Raw genomic sequence first — 22,283 nt, forward strand, 5'->3', positions numbered from 1 at the left:
TGGATAATTAACTCCAACCGTGACGTTTCACTTATAAGTAAGTGATGAAAATTCGGTTTCTCTAATTCTTCGTCAATTTATCCCTTTCTGCACCCATTGTTTTAAAAAAATTTAATCAACGTGTGGTTCGTTTGATCTCAGTTCTTCATTGGTTAAAATCCGATTATGACGTCGAATTTTCTTGCTTTCCTCTGAATTTCCTATTGTGACGGCATGAAAAAAGGCGACCATGCCTGATGACGTCACATAGAAAGAACACATCTTTTTACAGTTGTAATTGTTGTATTGTTTGAAAATTATTAGAGAAACAGATTCCACCACCAAATCTCGTGTAATACGATATTTATCCACTCTCGACAGTTAAATTTTGAATATTTAACTGTCTCGAGTGGATAAATATGGTATCACACTCGATGCAGTGGTAGAATCTATATAAATATCATCTGCTTTTGATGAGGCATACTTTATCTATAACTATCATATCTAAATGGTTTGACAAACTTCTGTAAAATAGTATTTTGATTTAATACATGTTCACGATAATGGAAGGCTGTTGTAAGTAAACGTTCAGCTGCAGGTTAAATATATTTCTCTAATTCTTCGTCAATTTATCCCTTTCTGCACCCATTGTATAAAAAAAATTTAATCAACGTGTGGTTCGTTTGATCTCAGTTCATCATTGGTTAAAATCCGATTATGACGTCGAATTTTCTTGCTTTCCTCTGAATTTCCTATTGTGACGGCATAAAAAAAGGCGACCATGTCTGATGACGTCACATAGAAAGAACACATCTTTTTGCAGATCATTCGAAAAGAAGGAATAACTTTGCCTGCATATTGTTAGAAAATCATTAGAGAAACAGATTCCACCACCAAATCTCGTGTAATACGATATTTATCCACTCTCGACAGTTAAATTTTAAATATTTAAAACGCTCGGCGAGCCTTGCGTTTTAAATTTGAAAATTTAACTGTCTTGAGTGGATAAATATCGTATCACACTCGATGCAGTGGTAGAATCTATATATACACATTCAGGACGAGTACATGATAATGTTTTATGAATACGAAGTATACGAATATTGTCAGAGATAGTTTTCACTGTGTAAGTCCTCAATTATGCTGAACGCAATCTTGACTACATCCTTTATTCTGAATTCAGCTTATTCTTTTTTATTGTATTATATGTATAATTGTCACCCTTCACGTACCAAATAATTGTCTTTGTCGAGAATACGTACATATTTACATATTGTTGAATTACTCTTAGAATGTAGAAATCTCGTATCATAATTATATGAATATGGAGATATGTCATTACGCTTGGATATCAAATATCTCCATTTTTATCAAACTTGGGCATACAACAGTATAAGATTTTACGAAAAATCATTATGGAATGATCATTGAATATATATCATCATATATATATCATATCCATTAATTTAACGCATACAAATACATTTTAAAAGTGACAAGAAACATAATTTTAATAAATTATGCACCATTTTCGGGAATTTGTTAAAACAAGAACTTTCCTAGGGAAATTCCATCTATTAAAAAGTGTGAAAAGGGAGACAATTCATACTATACATCTAATGGGGATTAACCTCTCATCTATTAATAGCCATGATATAAACAATATAAATAAATACAAAATCAAAACAGGAAATTTTCGATCAAACAGGTATAATAGAACGAATATAATATTTCGAGCAGGTATGTTATAATTTATACTTTAATACGTTGACAGATATTTTGTAAATAAAAATGTACTCGATAAAATACGTTTAGTTCATATTGAATCAACAATATCGACATTTTTACTATTGACAATTCGTTGTTTACAATTTGTATTTAAGTCATGGATCATTGATTGCATTAACATTTTGTAATAAACAATAAATATTTTGAGAATTTCCAATTCCCCACTTTCTCAAGGGTATTATGTTTCCTTCAAAGTTTGAAATCCAAAACCAAGCATCCCTCTACAGCCTGCTGTACAGAAGTAAACAATAATATGTCCCACCTTTAAATAAAAGCGTAAACAGGAAGACTTCCTTTTCCCTTTTTCCTACATCAATGCTTATTTAAAGTCTATCAGGAATCCTCGCATTCACATATGAACTACTGCAGAGATATTTTAAAACAGATCTTTGGAAAGGTAAAGCGGTGAAAAAGACCAGAAGAGCCAAGGTGTGTATATCTTAATTGTAGTTTATTTATATATATGTATACGTGGATATACATTTATTAAAAAAAATATCTTTAAAGGAAGGGAAGCCTTATTAGGGACTCCTCAGTTTAGGACATTTTTTGTTAAAAACGGTGCTTGGAAATTTCATTTACAAATAAAAACTTCAATTGTCTCTTCTCCCGATGGAAATATGCTCATATTGCAAGTGTCCGTTTGGCTATGTTGGATGCAAAAATACGGCAATCAATCAAATTATCGTAAGAAAACACCCCACTTTAGCAAAAGTTTGAGTAGTTCTATCCGACGGAAAAGTGCCGGTATAACCATATTTCTACACCCCAGTCAACCCTTGGGGTTTCTAGCTTAGCGGAAAAGGTTTTCTTAGTTCCAAAATATGAGTTTTGAAATTGAAGGTATACTTTTTCGATGGGAGTTTAATCAGTAAAATACAATGTATCTATCAATATTTAATATTTTGTAGAATAAGCCCCAAAACGTAGATATCCATAAAATGTGTACGACTGAAAAGAAAAGAGAAATAATTTTAAAGTTGTTTAATTTAAATGTCACAAATAGAAACTGGGTGTGTCTTGTTACTGAGTTATATGTGTTGGGCTGCAACCACACACACACAATAAACAATACCACGAGTCTGCACCGACTCCGACTCTGGGGACTAACTCTTGCAACAAATGACGACTCTGGTTTTCGCGATATATGGTTTAATACTTCAGCATGGAATACAATTGTACAGAGTTGGAACTGTTCAGTGTAAAACTAAATCCAATCTGCCATCTCGAAATAATACTAGATATGGACAATGCCACCCCTTTTCTGATCTGCCATATGCATGAGTATAGTTCCACATATTTTAGATTCGACAAACAGTGATGTTGGCATACAACTTGAAATTGTTACCCTGTCTGTAAGAGACAAATGATGCCCCCGCCTGACCAAAAAAAAAATGATTAAGAAATTCTGAAAATGACAGGTAGTTGGACTTAGTCATTTTTTTAGTACTAGCTGCATAAAGAGATCATGGGTTGTCTGGCTATCTCCTCCTACAGTTTTGGAGGTACTACAATTGGCTATTATTCAGACATTATATATATATATATGTATACCAAAACATTTTTCCTTTTATTTTGTTTGGAAATACAGATTGATTAAATGTTGTTTGATTAACATGTAGTGGCAAATAGTTAATTCATCTCCAGGACCGTCTAATTTGTATACCGCGAAGGTAGGGGGGATAGGGGTGGAGGAGCGGAAGGGGTTGAACTGTCTCTAAAGTCAGAAGAATAAGCTTATAATATATATGCCTAGTTATGGTTTGGACCAAGATTTCATGGTTTACTGAACATGGCAAAATAAATGAGCGAAGATGACATGGTGTCCTATGGACACAATATTTGTTTGTTAACTTTTTTTGTTTGGTTTGCCAGAAAGGGCAGTATTATGCAGCGAAAATTAATAAAAGTACATATATGTACACAAATTGTAGGTCAAAAATTAATACGCAACATGTAATAATGGCAAAATGAATTGGAAATTATTTTTGTGTACTCTTTTTCAGATGGCTTCAAAGATTATAAAAGAAGATGTACAGCTGCCAAAAGACTTTCAAAAATGTCTGGCATTTGTGTTATACAACGTTTTTTCGAAAGAGGTAATATACATTTTACATTTTTAATTTGTTTTTTATTACCCATATTATGAGCAAATTCATCTTTGTTATATTTTTTTCGAAACACATTTACATAAATTGATGATTGTTTTGTTTTCTTTCCAAGAAAAACGCCGCCAAAATCCTGGCCGCGTGATTTGGATTTACAGTATATTTTCAATAATATTGTAAAAGAGAGGCAAAAGATACCAAAGGGACATTCAAACTCATAAGTCGAAAATAAACTGACAACGCCATGACTAAAAAAGATAAAGACCAACAGACAAACAGTATAATAAACAAAACACGACATAGAAAACTAAAGACTGAGCAACACTACTAACCCAACCAAAAACTGTGGGTGATCTCAGGTGCTCCACATGTGGTACCCGTCGTGTTGCTCATGTTAGTAAAGCGATAAAGTACATAGATTGTAAAAAGTTTTTATTATTTGATCGACTGATTGTTATCGTCTTCAAGTCCAGAAGATCTCACGACGAACACAAATTCATGATAATCAATAGGTGGGTTTTGCAATTAAAGTTGGTCCATCTGGTTGAAGGATGAAAAATTTAGACTGCAACTGGAAAACGAAGGAGTGTTGGATATGAGCGTTTTTGCAACAGGTCAACCATGCACAAAGGTTTTTTTTTATCGTGCAGAGAGAGCAACGTTCTTCCTTTTAAGCCCAATTCCAACTTGGCGTGGCTGCGGGTTTATATAACCCGCAATAAATAACCAAACGATGCCCTTCTTTAGTATGGGTTTTATTGCCAGTTCGAAGAAGTTCAGGTTATATATATACTTTACCAGAGTGAACCATTGGAAATTTTAATCAATCTAGAAGAAGTTGTTTCCCAAAGTGAATCTTTGGGGAGTATCGGTTTTGGAGAATTAAAGGTTGTCATAGAGACAATAGGTTTGTTTTAAATAAGCCAATTTAATTTGTATCTCGGTATGATATTGCGAGTTGCAGCTCAGTGTGAAACAGAATTATTTTTTTGACAAATATCACATTATGCAATTGTGCAGATTCAATGGCATTTCACTTAAAAATAATAAAAAAAAACTATATACAGTGTATAAATATTTGTTTTCAGGAATGTGAAGAATACATAAATATTGCAGAGAAAAAAGGTTTTGAAGTGGCACTTCTTAATGCCGGAGGAAATAGGTAAAAATACACGAATAATAACTGTGATTGACATGTTCTATTTTGCATAGAGCAGGTATTAATAGATGACACTCACTTTTCAAACCGTGAGGTTTGAATTAGAAAATGTTCATCGAACGTAAATTAGTCTGGGAGAAGAAGATGAACGAGTCAATAATGACGTCTATCATGATGTCATTCTATTTATAGTTGATATAAAATAAGGAAATGTGGTATGATTGTCAATGAGACAACTATCCACCAAAGATCAAATGAAGTGAATGTAAGCAATTATAGGCAACCGTACGGCCTTCAACAAGGAGAAAAGCTCATACCGTATAGTCGGCTTTAAAAAGCCCCGACATGAAAAATTTGAAAAAAATCAATTGGGAAAACTAGCCGCCTAATTTATAACAAAACAGTTTACGAAAAACATATATGACAGACATGAACCAACGACAATTAACCACTGAACTACAGGCTCCCAACTTGGGACAGGCACATAAAGAACGTGACGGTATTAAAAATGTTTGTCGTCAAGCATTTAATTTACTGTAATCTTCGGAAGAGTAGGCGGGCCTTTCGGCCAAAAGTACACAATCTTGAATCTTGCGATTAGACTCTTTTTGTGCGTATTTAGGTTAATTGAATCATCGATAAGGAACGTTGTCATTGCTTTTGATCCCTACATATGGTTAAATTAAGAACGAAAAAAAAAATAATACTTTGCCTAGGTGTAGTTTATATCATGCTTAAAAAGATTTAATGAGATATAAAAATAAAAAAGTATGTAACAGATTTTTTTAACCAATTTTGTGCCGTGAATAGAAAGAAAACTAAACGATAATTTTAACAAAATATGAGAAGATAACTCTTTTTATTCATTCACATGAAATATTGATATTTCTAATGAATTGCATTCCTTTCTCAAAATTTAAATGTTTCATTAAAGGTCTAGACTGATTGTTTTCTGCTATTTTACAATCCAAGATGGCGAAAGGCGCCTGATATACCTAAAACATACAACAATTGCAATAGTCGATAAAAGTTTAAGGTGAAATAATATTTGAATGAAAGGATTCTTTTCTAAAGACGTGTAGAAATCTATTATTTATTATTATTTCAATATTTACACTCCGCTAGCTTTCCGAGAATGCCCTTGTGTGTAAAACAGATTAGATTAAGGGAAAGCGGCCATATACTCCTTTCTTCATAAATTCGTTTAACGTACATTTTGTATTATAAAGAGTTCCATAAATGAAATGATTTTCTAAAATCTTCAAGGAGACATCAATACAACAAGCAATCTTGTTAAATAACACGTATAAAGATACAGCACTGATTATTTACAGACAAGTATTAGCCACAGATATAAGAAATAATTCAAGATGTATATGGGATACCACTGAAGAGGTTGATAAGATATGGAAAAGAATCAAAGAATATGTTCCTGATGTATGGTGTCACAGAGAGGTGATGGGATTGAATGAAAGGTGCAATATTTAAACAATTTGAAACAACCTTATTTATTCCAAAATATCTATATATACACATTTTAATATTCGGTTTTGCATTTATTTGGTAGAATTTTATGCCTTCTTAAAAACTATTAAATTCTTATATGAGTGTTCAGTTACACATTCATTTGCATTGTTAAAATTGGAATAAACCATAATCATTTAATGTTTGACATGACGTAGTCGAAACATTTATCAATACTATCGTGAATTTTTGATATCGTAATACTATTTTGTAATTGAACAGAATAATGAATACTAAGTATGCTAACTAAAGTTAAAATCACAAGTAATAGCTTTTCTAAAAAGCTAGCCGTCTCATAGCTGATAAAATTTGAAAATGTTTTTCCATGCAGAATAGCAAATGTATAGTGAATTACAAAAAATAAACGGCAAATACTAATTTTGAGATTTCCAATTTTAATGCGCCCGTTTACGGACGTATTATGGTATACCGTTGACCTTCTGTCCGTCTGTCGTATTATGGTATACCGTTGACCGTCTGTCCGTCTGTCCGTCCGTCCGTCGTCAACATGTCAGACATTAACTCAAAAAAGCTTTAACCAATATGCATGAAACTTTGGTGAATTGTTTATATCTATTGACGTGAGCTCCCTTTCGTTTTTGTATAAATTTCAGATTTACCGTTTCCGAGATTTGGGGTTTTATTTATTAAAAAAGGGGGGATTTTCCAGTTTTCTGACAATAACTCAAGAATGCTTTCATCAACTTGCAAGAAATTTTAGTGAATTGTTTATATCTATTGACATGAGCTCCATTTTGGATTTTTATAAATTTTAGATTTGATGTTTCCGAGTTACATGGTTTTATTCATAAAAAAGGGGGATTTTCCAGTTTTCTGACATTAACTAAAAAATGCTTTCAGCACTTCTCATGAAACTCTGGTGAATTGTTTATATCTGTTGATTCAAGCTCCCTTTTGATTTTTATAAATTGTAGATTTTACATTTCTGAGTTATGGGGTTTTATTTATTAAAAAAGGGGGATTTTCCAGTTTTTGGACAATAACTCAAAAATGCTTTCAGCAGTTCTCATGAAACTTTGGTGAATTATTTATAGCTATTGATGTAATCTCCCTATTGATTTTCATAAATTTCAAATATAACATTGAGAAGAAATTGAACTTTATTTGTTTATAATAGTCTGACAACAGATTTACTAAGTATTGCGCAACAGCGCACAGTGTATTGCACAACAGCACGAAATCTTAAATTGAATATAAATTCAATTCATATAACCAATTTCAAGTTCTTTGACTACATTTATTCAGAAACCTATATTATGTCAAATATTTAATTACAATCCAAATTCAGACCTGTATTAAGCTTGAATATTGTGTCCATTTTTGCCCCAACTGTTCAAGGTTAGACCTCTGCTGGCGTATCCAGCTGCGCTCAGCGAAGCAGTTTATTTTGTTGGGAATCTCATGCACTGGTCTTTGATTTTTCATATATATATATATATATATATATATATATATATATATATATATATATATTATATATTAAAATATACTTTTTCACTTTTTTGGTCTTTTGGAAAATGTTGTTTGTGCTGTATTTAGACCCCTCTAACAAGAAATTTGTTTTGCATGCACACGTATAAAAATTGCGGTTTTTATCCAACGCAATCATAGGTTTGAACGTTGTTTTCAATTTAGACTTGTTTATAATTTTTCGTTTGGGCTTGTATTATATTTGCCTTCGGGTTTATATGATCCGTTCATCCTATTTTGACTCCTCAAAGTTCAAGAGTCTATCCTAAATTGAGGTAAATTGTATGGCTTTCCAAATACCGTTTCGATTCCTAACATCACTGAAGAGACATTCATTCTCGAAATCCGGATATGGTGTACACAAACCTTTGCACCTTTTGTTTGCGGTATACCATCTTTTCTGCAAGTTTATTGTTTTCTGTTTAGTGTTAAATTTATAATTAAGATCCATTTATTACATCGGTGATCCGTTTATTTGGCAATCGCCAATGGCAGTCAGCAGGGTTTAAGAACATTTGTTGTTCGACCTGTTAGTCAAATGCGTTTTGTTAAAATATACTTTTTCACTTTTTTGGTCTTTTGGAAAATGTTGTTTGTGCTGTATTTAGACCCCTCTAACAAGAAATTTGTTTTGCATGCACACGTATAAAAATTGCGGTTTTTATCCAACGCAAGAATAGGTTTGAACGTTGTTTTCAATTTAGACTTGTATATATATATCAAATGCCTGTAGGGGAATGTATAGAACACTGAAAAAGGGGGTATACTTACTCAGTCATCTGCGTTTGTATCAGTTTTTCGATTACTTTTTTTTTCAAAAAGAAATTTTATTCATTTACTTCTTCCAAGATCAGTTGTTTATTCATTTGTGTGTTAAAAAATATGATTACTCCGCCTGTATCTGTTGCATTCATAGTAGGTCTCGAAAAGTGTATAGAGTGTGAAACGTAGTAAAATTCAAACACTAAAGAACACACAATTATTTTTCAAAAGAGTTCCCACATCTTTTCAAAATGATCCTTAAAACTTATATTGAACAATCTTTTATCTGTCTTTTGTCATTCAAAACTTATGATAACGAAAAGTGTTGAGATCTAGAAAAACTTAGCTTAAGCATTGACCTAATAAAGTTTATGTACTGGTCCCTGGTTACGATTGTCCAGATAAATCAACTCATCAACGTTTAAGGCTAAATGAGTTGGACAAGGTCAAAATATTACTACATAGTATATCGAACTTAAAATTCAAATTTTGCTTGATGGCTGTGATAACAATGAAACACGTTAAACAATAACCATAGATAAGATATCATTCTTTGACGACACAGTTAAAATCAATTTCAATTTCCCGGCAAACACTAAGAAAGCAGGCCGCGAATTCCATTCATTTTCAGAACAGGAAACAGCGCAAGCGCAAAAATCGACAAACAAATCTTGCAACATTATGCTTATTATACATTTATAATAAATAAAATATCTGATCAAAATTGTTAGTTTGTCGTATACAGCGTTTTATACCATTCAAGTCTAAATTTCGTTGAAATCCATAAGATTTGAAAAAAATCATCAATGTCTGTTTTTGGTGCCTTTTTCGGGTATACATTTCAATTTGTCGCTTGATGGATTTGATCGATATTGGGAGAAATTTAAGGCCTTTATCGTTTTTACCCTTCAAAGCTAAACATGCTGAATTAACATATTCTTCTGTGGGAGAGCCTTTATATGTTTAGATGTCTTTCTGTTTTATTATCGTAGTGTTTGTATGTATGTATACATGATTTTAAATTCCTCTAGAAAACATCCATTTTCATATAATCAAATGCCAACAGTATTGTCGTCTTTTAGATGTATATCTATTTTCTTTCTCTTTTTCGTATAGCATGTTTAGTATAGATAGTCAATAAATCTCAAGTCAAATAAAAACGATTATTTCTGACTCTGTTCATTGTTTTCAGTTATCATATTAGTTCATTTTTTGCCAAAAATATTTTTACATTTATTCACAATTTTTATGACCCCGCCATAGCGGAGGGAACATGAAGTTTTACCCTTGTCCGTCTGTACGTCCGTCCGTACGTACGTCCCAAATTTGGTTTCCGTTCTCTAACTTTAGGTTGCCTTTACCAAATGTTATGAAACTTATAGACAATGCTTATTACCACAAAACACAGATCAAGATGAATTTTGGTGGCGTCACATTAACCGTTTAAGAGTTTAATATGCCCCTTTATGAATGGAAAAAATACTGATCTTTTTAGTTTCCGTTCTCTAACTTAAGTTTACCTGAACCAAATGTTATGAAACTTATACACGATGCTTATTACCACAAAATACAGATCAAGTTTGAATTTTGGTGGCGTCACTTTTACTGTTCTAGATTTATGCCCCATTACAAATGGAAAAAATGCTTATTTTTTTGTTTCCGTTCTCTAACTTAAGTTTGCCTCAACCAAATGTTATGAAACTTATACACTTTTAACGTTCTTCAGTTATGTCCCATTATAACTATATGATATGCAAGCGGGGGCATCATCTGTGTCCACATGTGGTTACTATCCACATTTATTTTACCAATTTTAAGACGTAGTAGCACACGGAGCAAAGGTCTAAAATCATTTTACTTTTTTATCATCTAGATTAAGAATTCTTAGATATGATCCAGGCGAATATTTCAGACCGCATTATGATGGTATGTATGAACGGGATAATGGAGAGAGAAGTTATGTGACTGTCCAGATTTATCTGAACGAGGTAAATTTAGAGGACTTTTTTAATTACCTATATGGCCGAGTTGTCTAAGTAGTCGAACTACTGTATCATTGGCCTGTCAACACCGAGGTTGTGAGTTCGAATCCTGCACGTGGCAAGTGCGCTCGACTCCAATCTTAACTGACTAGGATTGTAAGTTTTCCTACCAAAGTTTGGTGGTTCTTTCCGGGCACTCCGACTTCCGCCACCAATAAAAATTGACCGCCACGAAAAAGCACAATAGTGCTGAAAGTGGCATTAAACACCAATAAATCAATCAACAAATCAATCAATCAATCAAAAAAATTAATTACCCATGTCAGAGTCGACTGTATGTGCTATAAGAGTTGAGGTGTAGTTTATAAATGTACATGGTCTGACCGGAAATCTTATACATTTTATTTAAGTTCTATTTAAATGCAAAAAGAACATACTTATTAGACTAAGTTAATCATTTGTTTGATAAGAAGAACGAGTGAAAAAGGCCAGTATGAATATTTCTAAATCTCAATTAAAGCAAAAATATCAAAATTTGACAAAACGTTTACGGTATTAATATCCTGTAGTTATTATTTATAAAAGGAGGATTGCAAGTGTGGTAATTCACTTAATTATATTTGATAAATTATATATATTTATGTGTATAAAACACATTTGTATTGTCACAGTAACGTCATATCATTAATGGCATATTTGACCGACATTTTCCCATTTCATACATACTTTTTGGCAAAACTTGCCTTTAATGCAAGAAGTCTTGAGAAAAAAGTAAATTAATAAAAAATACCGAACTCCAAGGAAAATTCAAAATGGAAAGTCTCTTATCAAAAGGCAAAATCAAAAGCTCAAACACATCAAACGAACGGAAAACAACTGTCATATCCTGACTTGGTACAGGCATTTCCTTATGTAAAATATGGTGGATTAAACCTGGCTTCATAGCTAGCTAAACCTCTCACTTGTATGACAGTCGCATACAATTCCATTATATTGACCACAAAACACATAAGCAAGAATGAAAGACAAGAATAAAAAAAAAATGACTATAGTACAATATGTATAAATACCGAGCCACGCCAAAAGGATATTACCAAAAATGGAGAACTCATCAAAGATGTCATTTAAATTGTAATGGATTTGTACTGATTTGAGGTTCGAACTCAATGGGCCACAAAAGTGGCTTATAAGAAATTGTAAAAATCTGACAAATTTAAAGGAGACAATATTTTCAACAGATTCCACTGATAAAAATAAGATACCAATTTCTTGAATAAACAGACAATATAAGGCTTGAGTCAGAATGCAGTCCTCTTTTCATCGATTTTCGGACTAACGGACATAATGGAACACGACGGGTGACACAAGGGGAGCATGATTTGCCAACCTTTCTTATTACCTGTATCTGTCATTTTTATACGACCGCAAAAATTGAAAATTTTTTGGTCGTATATTGGTATGACGTTGGCGTCGTCGTCGTCGTCGTCGTCGTCGTTGTCGTCGTCGTCGTCGTCGTCGTCCGGCGTCGTCTGGCGTCGTCCGAAGACACATTGGTTTTCGCACTCTAACTTTAGTTTAAGTGAATGGATCTCCATGAAATTTTACCATAAGGTTCAATACCATGAAAGGAAGATTGGGATTGATTTTGGGGGTTATGGTACCAACAGTTAAGGAATTAGGGGCCAAAAAGGGGCCAATAATAAGCATTTTTGTAACTTCCAGACAATAACTTGTGTGTAAGTGTATGGATCTCTCTGACATTGTACCACAAGGTTCCATATCACAAAGGGAAGGCTGTAATTGATTTTGGGGGTAATTGCCTCAAAATGTTAGGAATTAGGGGCCAAAAAAGGGGCAAAAAACAAGCATTTTTCTAGTTTCATGACAATAACTTGTGTGTAAGTGTTTGGATATTTCTGAAATTGTACTACAAGGTTCCATATCACAAAGGGAAAGCTGGAATTGAGTTTGGGGGTAATTGCCCGAAACGTTTAGGAATTGGGGGCCAAAAAGGGGCCAAAAATAAGCATTTTTCTAGTTTCCAGACAATAACTTGTGTTCAAGTGTATGGATCTCTCTGAAATTGTACTGCAAGGTACCATACCACAAAGGGAAGGCTGAGATTGAGTTTGGGGGTGATGAATCATAAGGGGGTTCAAAAAATTTGGGGGGGGGGGGGATTTTTTTTTTTTTCTTTTTTTTTTCTTTTTTTCCTTTTTTTTTTTCTTTTAAAATTTTCCATTTTAAGTTGGTTATTTCTGATTTATATTTAAAAGCAAATAATAATGATATGGTAGGAGATACACACCAAACAGGATGTGTAAATTATTATATGATAAGTATTGTGCAATAGCAAGAAATTTTCAATTGCACAGTATTGCACAATAGCAAGAAATCTTCAATTGCACAGTATTGCGCAATAGCAAGAAATCTTCAATTGCACAGTATTGCGCAATAGCAAGAAATATCCAATAGCACAATATTGCGCAATAGCAAGAAATTGTCAATTGTACAGTATTGCGCAATAGCAAGAAATAATCAATTGCACAGTATTGTGCAAAAGAAGATACTTCGTATAAATTGCTTATTTCTTGATCAATTTCAATGGGGTTTTATTCTTGAATTCTTGGGGTTCTTTAATATGCTGAATCTAACCGTGTATTAAGTTTTTAGATTTTGGGCCCCGTTTTTAAATTGGTCCACATTGAGGTCCAAAGGGTCCAAAATTTTACTTTGTTTGATTTCATCAAATATTGAATTATTGGGGTTCTTTGATATGCCGAATCTAACCGTGTATTTAGATTCTTAATTTTTGGTTCTGTTTTCAAATTGGTCTACATAAAGGTCCAAAGGGTCCAAAATTAAACTTAGTTTGATTTCAACAAAAATTGAATATATGGGGTTTTTTGATATGCTGAATCTAACCATGTATTTAGATTTTTGATTATGGGCCCAGTTTTCGAGTTGGTCCAAATCGGGGTCCAAAATTAAACTTTGTTTGATTTCAACAAAAATTGAATATATGAGGTTCTTTGATATGCTGAATCTAACCATGTATTTAGATTTTTGATTATGGGCCCAGTTTTCAAGTTGGTCCAAATCGGGGTCCAAAATTAAACTTTGTTTGATTTCAACAAAAATTGAATATATGGGGTTCTTTGATATGCTGAATCTAACCATGTATTTAGATTTTTGATTGTTGGGCCCCGTTATCAACTTTGTCCACATTGAGATCAAAAGGGTCCAAAATTAAACTTTGTTTGATTTCATCAAAAATTGAATATGTGGGGTTCTTTGATATGCTGAATCTAACCATGTATTTAGATTTTTGATTATGGGCCCAGTTTTCGAGTTGGTCCAAATCGGGGTCCAAAATTAAACTTTGTTTGATTTCAACAAAAATTGAATATATGGGGTTCTTTGATATGCTGAATCTAACCATGTATTTAGATTTTTGATTATGGGCCCAGTTTTCAAGTTGGTCCAAATCGGGGTCCAAAATTAAACTTTGTTTGATTTCAACAAAAATTGAATATATGGGGTTCTTTGATATGCTGAATCTAACCATGTATTTAGATTTTTGATTGTTGGGCCCCGTTATCAACTTTGTCCACATTGAGATCAAAAGGGTCCAAAATTAAACTTTGTTTGATTTCATCAAAAATTGAATATATGGGGTTCTTTGATATGCTGAATCTAACCATGTATTTAGATTTTTGATTATGGGCCCAGTTTTCAAGTTGGTCCAAATCGGGGTCCAAAATTAAACTTTGTTTGATTTCAACAAAAATTGAATATATGGGGTTCTTTGATATGCTGAATCTAACCATGTATTTAGATTTTTGATTATGGGCCCAGTTTTCAAGTTGGTCCAAATCGGGGTCCAAAATTAAACTTTGTTTGATTTCAACAAAAATGGAATATATGGGGTTCTCTAATATGCTGAATCTAATCGTGTATTAAGTTTTTGGATTTTGGGCCCCGTTTTTAAATTGGTCCACATTGAAGTCCAAAGGGTCCAAAATTTAACTTTGTTTGATTTCATCAAAAATTGAATTATTGGGGTTCTTTGATATGCCGAATCTAACTGTGTATTTAGATTCTTAATTTTTGGTTCCGTTTTCAAATTGGTCTACATAAAGGTCCAAAGGATCCAAAATTAAACTTAGTTTGATTTTAACAAAAATTGAATTTTTAGGGTTCTTTGATATGCTGAATCTAAACATGTATTTAGATTTTTGATTATGGGCCCAGTTTTCAAGTTGGTCCAAATCGGGGTCCAAAATTAAACTTTGTTTGATTTCAATAAAAATTGAATATATGGGGTTCTTTGATATGCTGAATCTAACCATGTATTTAGATTTTTGATTTTTGGGCCCTGTTATCATTTTTGTCCACATTGAGATCAAAAGGGTCCAAAATTAAACTTTGTTTGATTTCATCAAAAAATTGAATTCTTGGGGTTCTTTGATATGCTGAATCTAACCATGTATTTAGATTTTGGATATTGGACCATAATAGGTGAATGTCCAATTTAAAATTTTTAAGTTCTTAGACCACATTCATTCTGTGTCAGAAACCTATGCTGTGTCAAATATTTAATCACAATCCAAATTCAGAGCTGTATCAAGCTTGAATGTTGTGTCCATACTTGCCCCAACTGTTCAGGGTTCGACCTCTGCGGTCGTATCAAGCTGCGCCCTGCGGAGCATTTTATTGTAGAGTTCAGGTTACTCTATTTTTTAGTTTCTGTTGAGTGCGTGTACCCTTTTCTGATCGCTTGAGGTATCTGTCCTTTTTTGTAGATATCAGGTTGCTCTTTTTGTAGGTCTGTTGAGTGTATGTACCCTTCCTGATCTCCTGATGTGTCTGTTCCTTTTGTAGAGTTTTGGTTGCTCTAGTTTTAGTTTTTGTTAAGTGTGTGTACCCGTCCTGATCACTTGAGGTATCTGTTCTTTTTGTAGATTTCGGGTTGCTCTATTTTTATACGCCCGTTTACGGGACGTATTATGGTATACCATTGTCCGTCTGTCCGTCTGTCCGTCTGTCTGTCCGTCCGTCGTCAACATGACGGACATTAACTCAAAACTCTTTAACCAATTTACATAAAACTTTGGTGAATTGTTTATATCTATTGACGTGAGCTCCCTTTCGTTTTTTTTAAATTTTAGATTTTACGTTTCCGAGTTATGGGGTTTTATTCATTAAAAAAAGGGGGATTTTGCAGTTTTCGGACAATAACTCAAGAATGCTTTCACCAACTTGCAAGAAATTTTGGTTAATTGTTTATATCTATTGACATGAGCTCCCTTTTGATTTTTATAAATTTTAGATTTTACGTTTCCAAGTTACGGGGTTTTATTCATTAAAAAAAGGGGGATTTTCCAGTTTTCGGACAATAACTCAAAAATGCTTTCAGCAGTTCTCATGAAACTTTGATGAGTTGTTGATATCTATTGATGTAAGCTCCCTTTAGAATTTTATAAATTTTAGATTTTACATTTCCGAGTTATGGGGTTTTATTCATTAAAAAAGGGGGGATTTTCCTGTTTTCAGACAATCACTCAAAAATGCTTTCAGCAATTCTTATGAAACTTTGGTGAAATGATTATATCTATTGATGTAAGCTCCCTTTAGAATTTTATAAATTTTATTTGTTTATAGTCTGACTATAGATTTACTAAGTATTGCGCAACAGCATAGTGTATTGCACAACAGCAAGAAATCTTTAATTGAATAGAAATTCATTTCATATAACCAATTTCAAGTTCTTTGACTACATTTATTCAGAAACCTATAATATGTCAAATATTTAATTACAATCCAAATTCAGACCTGTATCAAGCTTGAATATTGTGTCCATTTTTGCCCAAACTGTTCAGGGTTGGACCTCTGCGGGCGTGTCCAGCTGCGCTCAGCGAAGCAGGTTGTTAGCTTCTGTTGAGTATGTGTAACCTTCCTAATCACTTGAGGTATCTGTTCTTTTTGTTGAGTTCGGGTTGGTCAATTTTTATACGACCGCAAAAAAATTTTGAGGTCGTATATTGGTATGACGTTGGCGTCGTCGTCGTCGTCCGAAGACACATTGGTTTTCGCACTCTAAATTTAGTTTAAGTGAATGGATCTCTATGAAATTTTACCATAAGGTTCAATACCACAAAAGGAAGGTTGGGATTGATTTTGGGGGTTATGGTACCAACAGTTAAGGAATTAGGGGCCAAAAGTAAGCATTTTTGTAACTTCCAGACATAACTTGTGTGTTAGTGTATGGATCTCTCTGACATTGTACCACAAGGTTCCATATCACAAAGGGAATGCTGGGATTGATTTTGGGGGTAATTGCCTCAAAATTTTAGGAATTAGGGGCAAAAAAGGGGCAAAAAACAAGCATTTTTCTAGTTTCATGACAATAACTTGTGTGTAAGTGTATGGATCTTTATGAAATTGTACTACAAGGTTCCATATCACAAAGGGAAAGCTGGAATTGAGTTTGGGGGTAATTGCCCAAAACGTTTAGGAATAAGGTGCCAAAAAGGGGCCAAAATAAGCATTTTTCTAGTTTCCAGACAATAACTTGTGTTCAAGTGTATGGATCTCTCTGAAATTGTACTGCAAGGTACCATACCACAAAGGAAAGGCTGGGATTGATTTTGGGGGTATTTGCCTCAAAATTTTAGGAATTAGGGGCCAAAAAGGGGCAAAAAACAAGCATTTTTCTAGTTTCAGGACAATAACTTGTGTGTAAGTGTATGGATCTTTATGAAATTGTACTACAAGGTTCCATATTACAAAGGGAAAGCTTGGTTTGAGTTTGGGGGTATTTGCCCTAAACGTATAGGAATTCGGGGCCAAAAAGGGGCCTAAAAAAAAACATTTTTCTAGTTTCAGGACAATAACTTGTGTGTAAGTGTATGGATCTTTATGAAATTGTACTACAAGGTTCCATATCACAAAGGGAAAGCTTGGTTTGAGTTTTGGGGTAACTGCCCTTAACGTTTAGGAATAAGGGGCCAAAAAGGGGCATAAAAACAAGCATTTTTTCCAGTTTCCAGACAATAACTTGTGTTCAAGTGTATGGATCTCTCTGAAATTGTACTGCAAGGTACCATACCACAAAGGGAAGGCTGGGATTGAGTGATGGGTTGATGAATCATAAGGGGGTTCAAAAAATTTGGGGGAGGGATTTATTTTCCCTTTTTTTTCCTTTTTTTTTCTTTAAAATTTTCCATTTTAAATTGGTTATTTCTGATTTATATATAAAAGCAAATAATAATGATATGGTTTGAATAGGTAAATTAAAAGGTTTTAAGTTCTTAGACCACATTCATTCTGTGTCAGAAACCTATGCTGTGTCAAATATTTAATCACAATCCAAATTCAGTGCTGTATCAAGCTTGAATGTTGTGTCCATACTTGCCCCAACTGTTCAGGGTTCGACCTCTGCGGTCGTATCAAGCTGCGCCCAGCGGAGCATTTTATTATTTTCTGTTGAGTGTGTTTAGCCTTCCTAATCACCTGAGATATCTATTCTTTTGTGTAGAGATCGGGTTACTCTTCTTTTATTTTTTTTAGGTCTGTTGAGTGTATGTACTCTTTCCGATCACCTGATTTCTCTGTTCTTTTTGTAGAGTTTGGGTTGCTCTAGACTAGCTTTAGTTTCTGTTGAATGTGTGTAGCCTCCCTGATCACTTGATGTATCTGTTCTTTATGTAGAGTTCGGGTTGCTTTATTTTTAGTTTCAGTTGAGTGTGTCACCTGTGGTATCTGTCCCTTTTTGTAGAGACGGGGTTGCTCTTTTTTTGAGGTTAGTTGAATGTATGTACCCTTCCTGATCACGTGAGGTATCTATTCTTTTTGTAGAGTTCGAGTTGCTCTGGTTTTAGTTTCTGTTGAGTGTGTGTACCCTTCCTGATCACTTGAGATATCTATTCTTTTTGTAGAGTTCGAGTTGCTCTGGTTTTAGTTTCTGTTGAGTGTGTGTACCCTTCCTGATCACTTGAGGTATCTATTCTTTTTGTAGAGTTCGAGTTGCTCTAGTTTTAGTTTCTGTTGAGTGTGTGTAGCCTTCCTGATCACTTGAGGTATCTATTCTTTTTGTAGAGTTCGAGTTGTTCTAGTTTTAGTTTCTGTTGAGTGTGTGTACCCTTCCTGATCCCTTGAGGTATCTATTCTTTTTGTAGAGTTCGAGTTGCTCTGGTTTTAGTTTCTGTTGGGTGTGTGTACCCTTCCTGATCACTTGAGGTATCGGATCTTTTTGTAGAGTTCGGTATGCTCTATTTTTAGTTTCTGTTGAGTGTGTGTAGCCTTCCTGATCACCTGAGGTATCTATTCTTTTTGTAGAGTTCGAGTTGCTCTGGTTTTAGTTTCTGTTGAGTGTGTGTACCCTTCCTGATCACTTGAGGTATCGGTTCTTTTTGTATAGTTCGGTATGCTCTATTTTTAGTTTCTGTTGAGTGTGTGTAACCTTCCTGATCACCTGAGGTATTCGTTCTTTTTTGTAGAGATTGGGTTGCTCTCTTCTTTTTTTTCTTTTTTTATGTCTGTTGAGTGTATGTACCCTTCCCGATCACCTGAGGTATCTGTTCTTTTAGTTCGGGTTACTGTATGTTTAGTTTCTGTTTGGTTTTTGTGTTCTGTGATTTGTCTGTTTTCTTTTGTCCATCATGTAGAAGTAAATCTACCGTAAATTATTTAAATAACAACTGTCTAATTAATAGAAATGATTAGGTAAACACGTATATTCATAAAACGATATAGTGCATGCTTAAAATACAACTGTACACATTATCTTTAAGAAATGAGATCAAATTCAGTTATTAATGATACAATCAAATAAAACAAAACAGTATTGTAAAAAAAAAACATGTCAAATGGTTGGCTAGAATAATTTTGCAGTGTTTAACTGATATGCAAGTAACATTTTAACAAGATTCTTAATTACTTATTTGATTTACAGGGTTTTAAAGGTGGAAGTACCACATTTTTAGGAAATTATACAGAGGAACGAGTTGAAGTTGTACCAAAAACAGGTACTTTTTTATAATAAAATCAAAACAAGAAAAGAAAAATGACAAAATTATATGATTATTCTTTTAAAACCAGCTTTTAATATTGTGCACCTGATATTCAGAGATATTTATTTTGAAACGTTAAAGCTAGACATACAGAACAGGGGTAGATACTGACCACAATCATCATTGGGGTATCTAACTGTAAAAAATGTGTCCGATGACCCCGCCTGCCAACCAAGATGGCTGAATGGCTAAAAATAGGACATAGGGGTAAAATGCAAGTTTTGTCTATCATTTTGAAAACTGTTATAAATTGAGAAAATCTGACATGGACGAAAATGTTCAGAATCATGAGCTCTACCAATTGTCTATATACGTCAAAACTATCAGACGACTTCTTATAGGAGTTATTTCCCTTGAATGACAAATTTTACCATTTTTGTTTATTTTTGCCTGTTATCTTGAACACTATATTAGATAGAGAGAAACTTTAAATTGCAAAAATGGTCAGCATAATAAGTTCTACAAATAAGATTGCACGGTCGAAATCATCAGTCGACTTCTCATTAGAGTTATAGCCCTTTGATGAGGATTTTTACCAATTTTTTGCGTTTTTGCCTTATATCTTAAAAATTATAATAGACAGATAGAAACTTAAATAAGCAAAAATGATCAGCAAGACAAGATCTATAATTTAGACGATATGGAGGAAATCGTTCAACGACTCCTTATTGGAATTATTGCCCTTTGATGACGATTTTTATAACTTTTTTTGCATTTAGCCTTATATGTTAAAAATTATGATAGATAATAGACACTTAAATCACAAAAAATGATCAACAAGGTAATTTTTACTAACAAGTCAAATTTTGCCGATATAGTTAGTAGACTGTCACTCTTTGTAGGAGTGATTGCCCTTAAATTAGGATTTTTTTTACCCTCTTTTGTGTTTTGAGCAAAAACTAAAGAAGAAAAAGGGACACTAAACAGACTAAATGATCAGCAATACAAGATCAACAAAACAGATTTTTGTCATGAATTCTGTTCTCATCTACAATGTTTAAAAGAGGGATGTTTTTTTCCTGTACGGCATATATATGAATACGAAGTCACGTCCGCCAAGAACCGGAACAATAAATCCAATGCCTTGTAGTTGTAAACGGAAAGTGCCAATCTCTTTGTATGCTAAAGAACCGTTTCAACAAATCATCGATTCGTAGGTGGCATAATGAAAGGTAAAATGTCCATCTCATACCTTTAATTGTGGCACTCGAATTTGCCAATCAATGGAATTTATTGTTAACTTGTTCCCTCCTGAATATGCATGACATATTTACAAAAAGACATTTATCGAAAACCCATGCATAATAAATCAATCCAAATGAACGATTATTTTGGCTGTGAACTGTATGTAATTTTGTACTTTTTATGTTCTGTCCTAGTTTTTGAACTGTATGCTATTTTTTTATTTTTTAGGTTCCGTGCTGGTTTTTGAACATCCTATACTACATGAAGGATCTGAACTTATTGCTGGAAGAAAATATGCAATAAGGACTGATGTAATGTATTCATCTAAAATATCAAAACCAAAGAAGGCAACGGATTCAGAGACAATCGCAAGCGAATCAGACACTCAGATTTCACAAAACACAGAGACTGTTCAATCAAGTGATAATACTAAAACGAAGTCAAATTTTCTCAGTGAACTATTTGGGTGAAATGTTTTTGACAGAAAGCTTCTGTGATTTTAAGATTCACCCTTCTTCTTGTTTCATTGGTTCAGTTTTGAGTTTGGTTAATATCTGAATCTTCTGGCGAAAGGGTATGCAGTACAAAAAAGCGGAAGTGATCAGAGACTTAATCTATTTTTTTATAATAGTTTATCTTTTCAAAGTATATTCATATTCTTTTCGTATCAGTGAAACTGTCTTGTATTCGTGTTTTTTTTTATGTTTTTTGCAATTGTATTTTTAATTGTGAATTGATAATCAATTCTGTGATGTTAGGTTTTTTTTAATGTTACTCATTGTTTATGATGTTGTTAATTTTAAGCTCAATGTTTGTTTTGTTATTTAATTAATTTATATATCCAATGTTATATTTAAGTACACATCTTTAAAAGTTGTTTCTATTACATTAGATAGAAGTAAGTGTATTGTCAACTTCGTTTTTATTGCTTTATATTAAAGTAAAAATTTGTGTAAACTTGTTTTATGTTCAATAGCGAGGCAGTTATGCACTTAGGTAGAGCTTATATCCACCTCTGCTGGTTGTTTGATAGTCACCAGTCCGGTTTTATTAATTTAAAAAAAAAAAACTTTCACATATTCTGCAACAACCGATTTGCTCTTTTCATTTTTATCAGACGAAAACAATAAGCAAAAAATATATATGAACCACATTAAATCTTCGATTTCTCTTTCTCTCAATTCAATTCGAAATATTAAAAACTGTTTCTGAAGTCCGTTTCACAAAAAAA

At 33.2% G+C, this 22,283-nt stretch overlaps 1 protein-coding gene across 3 annotated transcripts; it reads left to right on the forward strand.

Annotated features, from left to right (window-relative positions):
* The first annotated feature begins 1,616 nt into the window (after positions 1-1,616).
* On the forward strand, positions 1,617-22,009 carry LOC127702908 (uncharacterized). 3 transcript variants are annotated; one of them, XM_052207215.1, is made up of 7 exons: positions 1,617-1,719; positions 3,774-3,866; positions 4,964-5,037; positions 6,369-6,509; positions 10,685-10,799; positions 19,750-19,822; positions 21,281-22,009. In XM_052207215.1, the coding sequence occupies exons 2-7, from the start codon at positions 3,774-3,776 to the stop codon at positions 21,520-21,522; spliced, it is 738 nt and encodes a 245-aa protein (XP_052063175.1). In that variant the 5' UTR covers positions 1,617-1,719; the 3' UTR covers positions 21,523-22,009. The 3 variants fall into 3 exon arrangements, with proteins under 3 accessions (XP_052063175.1, XP_052063192.1, XP_052063184.1); XM_052207232.1 differs by having other exon boundaries at positions 1,635-1,687; XM_052207224.1 differs by lacking the exon at positions 1,617-1,719 and adding an exon at positions 2,045-2,196.
* Positions 22,010-22,283: the final 274 nt, after the last annotated feature.

The sequence above is a fragment of the Mytilus californianus genome, unplaced genomic scaffold (assembly GCF_021869535.1).
Source record: "Mytilus californianus isolate M0D057914Y unplaced genomic scaffold, xbMytCali1.0.p SCAF_1, whole genome shotgun sequence".
NCBI lineage: Eukaryota > Metazoa > Mollusca > Bivalvia > Mytilida > Mytilidae > Mytilus > Mytilus californianus.

Bases quoted from the DNA above. Each gene is read 5' to 3' on its own strand.
- LOC127702908 (XM_052207215.1), top strand. From the start codon at position 3,774: ATGGCTTCAAAGATTATAAAAGAAGATGTACAGCTGCCAAAAGACTTT. The intron at 6,510-10,684 runs GTGCAATATTTA...TTTATCATCTAG, and splicing joins GTGATGGGATTGAATGAAAG to ATTAAGAATTCTTAGATATG. The intron at 19,823-21,280 runs GTACTTTTTTAT...TTTATTTTTTAG, and splicing joins TGAAGTTGTACCAAAAACAG to GTTCCGTGCTGGTTTTTGAA.